This window comes from Simochromis diagramma, unplaced genomic scaffold, assembly GCF_900408965.1.
Source record: "Simochromis diagramma unplaced genomic scaffold, fSimDia1.1 OVJJ01000344.1, whole genome shotgun sequence".
NCBI lineage: Eukaryota > Metazoa > Chordata > Actinopteri > Cichliformes > Cichlidae > Simochromis > Simochromis diagramma.
In genome coordinates, this window is record NW_024387375.1 from 7,836,902 (window position 1) to 7,844,731 (window position 7,830).

General features: G+C 42.2%; 1 protein-coding gene across 4 annotated transcripts in view; it reads right to left on the minus strand.

Annotated features, from left to right (window-relative positions):
* Positions 1–4,774, minus strand: part of kmt2a (lysine (K)-specific methyltransferase 2A) — a 39,600-nt gene extending 34,826 nt beyond the window's left edge. For all 4 annotated transcript variants that reach the window (XM_040008566.1, XM_040008565.1, XM_040008564.1 and 1 more), the window contains exon 1: positions 2,469–4,774. In XM_040008566.1, the coding sequence (XP_039864500.1) occupies positions 2,469–2,714 (246 nt within the window). In that variant the 5' untranslated portion in view covers positions 2,715–4,774. The remainder of the gene's footprint in view (positions 1–2,468) is intronic.
* Positions 4,775–7,830: the final 3,056 nt, after the last annotated feature.

The following is a 7,830-nucleotide window of genomic DNA, read 5'->3' on the forward strand; positions in this document are numbered from 1 at the left end:
CACTCAGCAGGCTGCAGTGAGCCTGAACAATCCTGCCCAGATCTGGCCAGACAAGCACTACACTGATTCTCAATGAAATCACCATGCTGTGTCCACAACTTCCATAGGATTCAGGTTCCAGGGGGAATTAATGATCCAGTCTGTCTCCACGCATCCTAAACTAATGCTATAAACTGATACACAGAGCAGGAGGAACTGTTAATAAGTAAAGCCATTTCTTAATAATATAATGCTCTTGGGTAAGGCCCAAAATAGCATGCTTTCTTATCAGTTGGACAAAAATGGGAGAACTCTTTGCCTTAACCATTTCTGGACAACCTATGCTTACGTGCACAGTCACACCCCAAAAAATCACTATGCTGTGTCAGAAATCTTCATACAACTCAAGCTGCCCTAGGGTGTTACAGACAAATCTCTCTACACATACATTATCAGTGCTCCAAAGTAAAAAAGGGAGGGAGCGAAAAAGCTTAAAAAGCCATTTAAACACAAAATTAGTCAGTAAAGTTAGTGTTTCCATGGGCCATGTAACACTGATTTAGTACAAATGCACTCCAAAAGTAAATAAAGCAGTTTAGAGGATTTAATGGTCCAATCATGGACTCGCATATATTATTTCAGTTTAAAAAATAAATTAAACTTTCTCTTAAAATTTAAATAAACTATTATTAACTACTTTTCAATACTCCACAACCCCCTGCAGCTACATAATAATAAAATGTATTATATTGTCCAAAGGGAGATTCCAAATGTCAAATGTGAGAACAAAAATAATTTTTTTAAACTACAGCTAAACGTCTCAGGAGCAAACATGCACATACTGCTGTGCTTTAGTAAAAAACAAACAACAAATAAGTAGTGGTCCATGTTGAGACTGGATGGTGGTAAACATCCCCACACGGTGTACTCCCACTGCAATGAACGCATGCTGCTCATCATGAAGAAGGAAGATGGTAGTTCGCTAAGGCGAACACACCCCCACATCACAAGGTCCGTCAAGAAGGGGCTCGTTGTTATTGTAGCCAGCCCTGCATGCGCACTGTCACCAGCCACTGCTCTGATAAAACACGGCGAATTCACACACTAAACCTTATACACATATACACTCAATAACGGCCAAACGCCGTGTAGCTGTGTATCAGGCGTCATCTCAGAACATTATAAACCCGATATTATTTTGGTACTAGCTACGCACTGACTGTGCAGAGAAGGGGAAAACATGTCCACCTCCCATTTTCCTATGCATCAGCAATAGCCCCGATGGCTAGCGCGACGTAGTGCGTAGCATGGTAGCTGCCCTAGCTTAAAACTAAACAGCAATAGATCTGATTTCGTTTGGAGCATGAGCTCAGCCAAGTTTAGCTCCGATGCTTTAACCCGCTACGTAGCAATATGCTAATCGGGGGGGAACGCAGCAACCTCCCGGGCAAAACTGCAACTTTATAACGCCGCTCACGGAGAGGAGGAGAAGAATGGTGGTGTAGTTTTAGCTGTAAGATGTAGACAGCTAACGTGCGAGCTAACCGAGCAGCTACGTTGGGAGGTTGACACCTCACCTCAAACAGCCAGTCCTCGGAGCAAATACGAAGCTATTTAGCTGGCAAAGATAACCTTATAGAGAGCTGGGGCAAAGGTAAAGTGAATAAGGAGTAGCCGTTTTCGCTGGAGACAGACGCTAAGTTCACGTTAGCTAGTTAGAAACCACAATTGTGTACTCTCACCTCCTTCAAGTTGACATGTCTTGTTTTCAAACACATAACACGCTATCATGAAGCTACGGTGCTGTTACACCGCAGGGACGCCACCATTTATTAAAAACGTGTTTAAATGCTGGTTTGTTGCAGTGGGTTAACATTAAAGCTAATATGTTAACGGTAACTTTTACCGTGTTAGTGTTTATGATTTTGAAAGCAGGCATGAAGGCTTCATACCAGGCTAATAACAACTTGCTAACTAGTAATCCCACCTTAGTTACGCCATATACATTGGACACCAAATAAACTAGTATCGCTGTTGTTTGTTACATGTACTGTATGTTGTAATAGCGTTGTAACACCGAGGTTTCTTCTGGCCGAGCTAGCGTTAGCACTGGTTCACCCAAAACTGAGTGGATGTAGCCCGTCCTCACACTCCTGCACTGAGGAGCAGAAAACTTTCTTTCCAGTAGAGCTGTGGAGACTAGATATCTATAAAATAATTGGGCATTTTTTCTTGCTTCTAACTAAAGTTAACGCTGTAACGGGTTACTGTAGAGTTTAAGGCCACATAACCAACTCAAAGTTAACTGAGCATCTTGGCAATGACAAGTTTGCTCAGAGCCACACTAAGCGTCAGGGAGACGGAAAGATGGTCAACGTTTGGGTACAGTAACCGTTAGCTCCCTGCCTCACATGTAACCAGCGGTCCTCCGCGTGAACTCTGGCCCCGCAGCTGTCTAACCGATGCTCCCGGGTCATCCCCGTTCTTACCTCCGTGCTGCTAGAGTCGCTCGATTCCCCCAAAACATCCCGAAATTTCTGCAGGTTGCTCCCGATAACCGAAGAGACCTGTAGTGCAGCATCAAACCCGGGTCCGAGCCCAGCTGCATTAGGGTGGGCTCCCGAGACACTCCGCAAAGAGGCAGTAACCCTGATTCGGCCCGCTCTCCTCCCGGTACCGGAGTTGCTGCTCCCTCCGGGCCGAGCAGGGAACCGCCACCGACAGCTGTGCGCCATTTTACACTCTCTGCCTGTCTGCCCTGCGATCGGAGATACCTCAGTGGGCGGAACCCTTACCGAGCACTCCACATAAACAACCTCTACCAAGCGCAGCGTTCTCACTGGCCGAGAACATCGTTATGCATGTTGCGGGGCGGAACTGAAGAAACCCCGACAATGCATTTTCTCAGCGGCCCTATTGACTCTGCACGGCTGATTCCAAATCAGGTTCAGGGGCTTTGCCCGGGAAGGAGGTGCGTTTGAATCACCGAGGAGGAATAGACTGATATCTTACAGCATGTGTTGTTTCTTATACCAGATAAACAAGATAAAGCGATAAGTGCGTTTTTTTCCTTCTTTTTTGAGCTGCAGCCAAACCCAGAGATAACAAGATAAGATACTCACTGTAAACAATCTGGGTCACAGTGCGTGTGACTTGAAGCAGGAGACTAGCATGCCACAACATAATAAAGCTATTCGCTTCCATCAAAAGTGCATGCTTAAAAAAAAGAGTAAAACATACATAATGAAAAAAAAAATCACTGAAAATACTTGGCACATTTGGTCCATGAAAGCAAGTAGCCTACTTGTGTGCAAACGGGCCCTGGGTATACTGACCCAGGCAAGATTACCCTCTAGAAAATTTTTACACGTGGTTTTAAAGGGATGGACATGGTGAGAAATAATACTCTGTTAGGCTGTGGCATTTAAACAATGCTCAGGTACTAATCAGCCCAAATGTGGGAAGAAATATCTCCCACACCTTTACAGCACCAGTAGCAGCCTGAACGATTGATACAAGCCAGGACGGATCCATGCTTTTATGTTGTTTATTCCAAATTCTGAACCTGCCATCCAAATGTCACAGCAGAAATCTAGACTCACCAGCCCAGGCAATGTTTTCTAACTTTCTGTTGTTCAATTCTGGTGAGCCTATGCAAACTAACCTCAGTTTACTGTTCTTAGCTGACAGGTGCAGCACTCAGTGTGGTCTGCTGCTGATGCTCTTCTGCATACCTTAGTTGCAACTAGTGACTATTTAAGTTACTGTTGTCTTTCTTTCAGCTTGAAGCAGTCTGGCTGTTCTCCCCTGACCTTTCTCATCAACATATTTTCACCCACAAGAAATGCCACTCACTAGATATTTTCTCTTTTTCAGACATTCTCTGTAAACTCTAGAGATGGTTGTGTGGGAGAATCCCAATAGATCAGCAGTTTCTGAAATACTTAGCTCAGGCTGTCTGGCTCCAACAGTCATGTCAAGTTCAAAGTAGAGCCAGACTGGTATATCGGTATTAGCATTTTTAATGCCCCCAAAAATTAAAATCGTAAGGAAGAGATGGGAGAAACACCCTTCAATCATGTTGTGAGTGTTGAGGTTTCACAGTCTGTTCACCAGCGGGCACTTGGCAACTTCACTGTTGGTAATACTTACATGGAACACCAGGAACACAACCAGCCAGCACATAATCAAGGAATCCATGACTTGTGACAATAAAACAAGATCATTTTCAAACAGCGCAGTTATGTTATCTCTGTAAGGACTCATAAATAACTACACATAAGTGATAGGGATATCTGTTTATGTTTAATGTGTAACACCTTTTTTAAAACACCTAGTATTGGTCTTAAAATCAGTCTAGATCAAAGGGACTTGTAAATCACTTTTGTTCTCCATTCAGATGCTCAGTTTGAACTTGAGCAGGTCATCGTGGTCATATCTACATGGCTAAAATTACCTCATTTACTTTAATTCTATCTTTTACCCCTCTGTTCAACACTTTGGCCGACACTTGATGTCTTTTAAATGTGCTATACAAATACAGCTGACTTGACTAAATTCACTGATTTACTGCCATTTGGTTGGCTGATGAGATATTTGACCTGCCTTGCAGTTGACCAGGTGTAATTAATAAAGTGGCCAGTGAGTGTAAGGTTTAATTGCACTTCTAGTCCCTGTCCAAGTAAAGAACACATCATTTCATGTGTTCCTATAACCTGACAGTGCCTCACAATGTGTATTACTGTTCTCAAAGTAAACGTCGTCATTTGTCACGAATTCAATCTGTCACATGAGAAAGAGAACGTAATTTCGTACATAACTTAGATTAGTTTATTTCTTAATCATAATGTACATTGAAAATAAACATTTTATAATCACAAATAAAACAAAAAAAAATGTGTTTTAATTAAAATCATGTAATCGGGTGGTAGATACTCAATACAGAAATCAGAGCATGCCAACAAATACATAATCACCTTCTTACACGTTACCATCTCGCACACAATTGAATTAAAACCATTTAATTCAAATACAACCCAAGAGCATGTTACCTCCTTCTGTTGTTCTTCCCCTATATTCTACTGCCCAGCTTCACATATTCCTCAAAGAAATAAACTCAATCATGTATGTTAAGAGTATGAAACAGATCAGCTGACATGTACTGCAAGGCTCTTGGTTTTAGGCACCGTGTCTATTGTTCATCTTTGCCTGCACGTTTTCACACGAAGCTTGTACACAACACAAGTCCTGTGTTTTAAATGCAAGATCAGGATGCTTCGGTTAAAATATCATGGAGGTTAATTCAGAGGGTGACAGTGACAGTTATGTTGTACACAGCCATTCAAAGTTATTAAACCCCATATCTCTGCCCTTAAATCTCAAGAAAAGTGAACACCACTGATGGCCAGTGTGCCACAGATGGGAAAGAGAAGCACTTTTGCAGTTTGGAGCAGCTCCGGTGAACTGAAGGTGCAGAAAAGAATGAAATGATCTCATTCTTGTTTGAACTCTTTCACCCCATAAGGATGACATTTCACAACCTGCCCAGTACCCTTAATGATAAGTTTTGACAGCTCAGTATATATCAATTAAAACAACCATTGCACATGCGGAGGCCACCCTCGTTAACTTCTACAGGGAGTGTAGAATTATTAGGCAAGTTGTATTTTTGAGGAATAATGTTATTATTGAACAACAACCATGTTCTCAATGAACCCAAAAAACTCATTAATATCAAAGCTGAATGTTTTTGGAAGTAGTTTTTAGTTTGTTTTTAGTTTTAGCTATTTTAGGGGGATATCTGTGTGTGCAGGTGACTATTACTGTGCATAATTATTAGGCAACTTAACAAAAAACAAATATAGACCCATTTCAATTATTTATTTTTACCAGTGAAACCAATATAACATCTCCACATTCACAAATATACATTTCTGACATTCAAAAACAAAACAAAAACAAATCAGCGACCAATATAGCCACCTTTCTTTGCAAGGACACTCAAAAGCCTGCCATCCATGGATTCTGTCAGTGTTTTGATCTGTTCACCATCAACATTGCGTGCAGCAGCAACCACAGCCTCCCAGACACTGTTCAGAGAGGTGTACTGTTTTCCCTCCTTGTAAATCTCACATTTGATGATGGACCACAGGTTCTCAGTGGGGTTCAGATCAGGTGAACAAGGTGGCCATGTCATTAGTTTTTCTTCTTTTATACCCTTTTTTGCCAGCCACGCTGTGGAGTACTTGGACGCGTGTGATGGAGCATTGTCCTGCATGAAAATCATGTTTTTCTTGAAGGATGCAGACTTCTTCCTGTACCACTGCTTGAAGAAGGTGTCTTCCAGAAACTGGCAGTAGGACTGGGAGTTGAGCTTGACTCCATCCTCAACCCAAAAAGGCCCCACAAGCTCATCTTTGATGATACCAGTCCAAACCAGTACTCCACCTCCACCTTGCTGGCGTCTGAGTCGGACTGGAGCTCTCTGCCCTTTACCAATCCAGCCACGGGCCCATCCATCTGACCCATCAAGACTCACTCTCATTTCATCAGTCCATAAAATCTTAGAAAAACCAGTCTTGCGATATTTCTTGGCCCAGTCTTGACGTTTCAGCTTGTGTGTCTTGTTCAGTGGTGGTCGTCTTTCAGCCTTTCTTACCTTGGCCGTGTCTCTGAGTATTGCACACCTTGTGCTTTTGGGCACTCCAGTGATGTTGCAGCTCTGAAATATGGCCAAACTGGTGGCAAGTGGCATCTTGGCAGCTGCACGCTTGACTTTTCTCAGTTCATGGGCAGTTATTTTGCGCCTTGGTTTTTCCACACGCTTCTTGCGACCCTGTTGACTATTTTGAATGAAACGCTTGATTGTTCGATGATCACGCTTCAGAAGCTTTGCAATTTTGAGACTGCTGCATCCCTCTGCAAGATATCTCACTATTTTTGACTTTTCTTAGCCTGTCAAGTCCTTCTTTTGACCCATTTTGCCAAAGGAAAGGACGTTGCCTAATAATTATGCACACCTGATATAGGGTGTTGATGTCATTAGACCACACCCCTTCTCATTACAGAGATGCACATCACCTAATATGCTTAATTGGTAGTAGGCTTTCGAGCCTATACAGCTTGGAGTAAGACAACATGCATGAAGAGGATGATGTGGACAAAATGCTCATTTGCCTAATAATTCTGCACTCCCTGTAATGCAAACTAGGGCTGCCACAAACGACTATTTTGATAGTCGACTAGTCACCGATTATTTTTGCGATTAGTCGACTAATCAGATCATGCATCCATAGGACGTAAAACTACAGCTTATTACACCAGCATGCATCTGCTCTCATATAATCATTAGCTTACAGCTTGAAGTGTTTAAAGTATGTTCCAACTGAAAATAAAGACAAGATGATAGTTTATTAAATTTTAATGAAATTTGCAGATTGTCTCGGTGGGGTTTAATAAACTCAGCCGTCTGCTCTTTGTTCCCTAAAATATAACAAGACACTGGAATAAATTCTCTACCATCTCACTGTTTAATCAGTTTTCTGTTTGATGTTTATTCAGCTGTGTGAAAACTAGAACTACTCAGGAACAAATAAAAGTCTAAGTGACTCATATATCATGTTTAACCTGAGTAGTGAAAGACTGCGGGGGTCTGACAACGATGTGCCGGAAGTTCGGTGTTCTCGCCGGCTCGAGTGAGCCTTGACCACCCGGTCAGCTATCAAGCTGGTGTAACAGATGTGTCTGAAAACGTCGGAGCACTTTTGCAAATATGTGATGTGTTGATAAATCGAGCAGATATTTGAAGTTCACACAGCTACATTCTCACCTGAAAATATCTTAAAAGTTTAT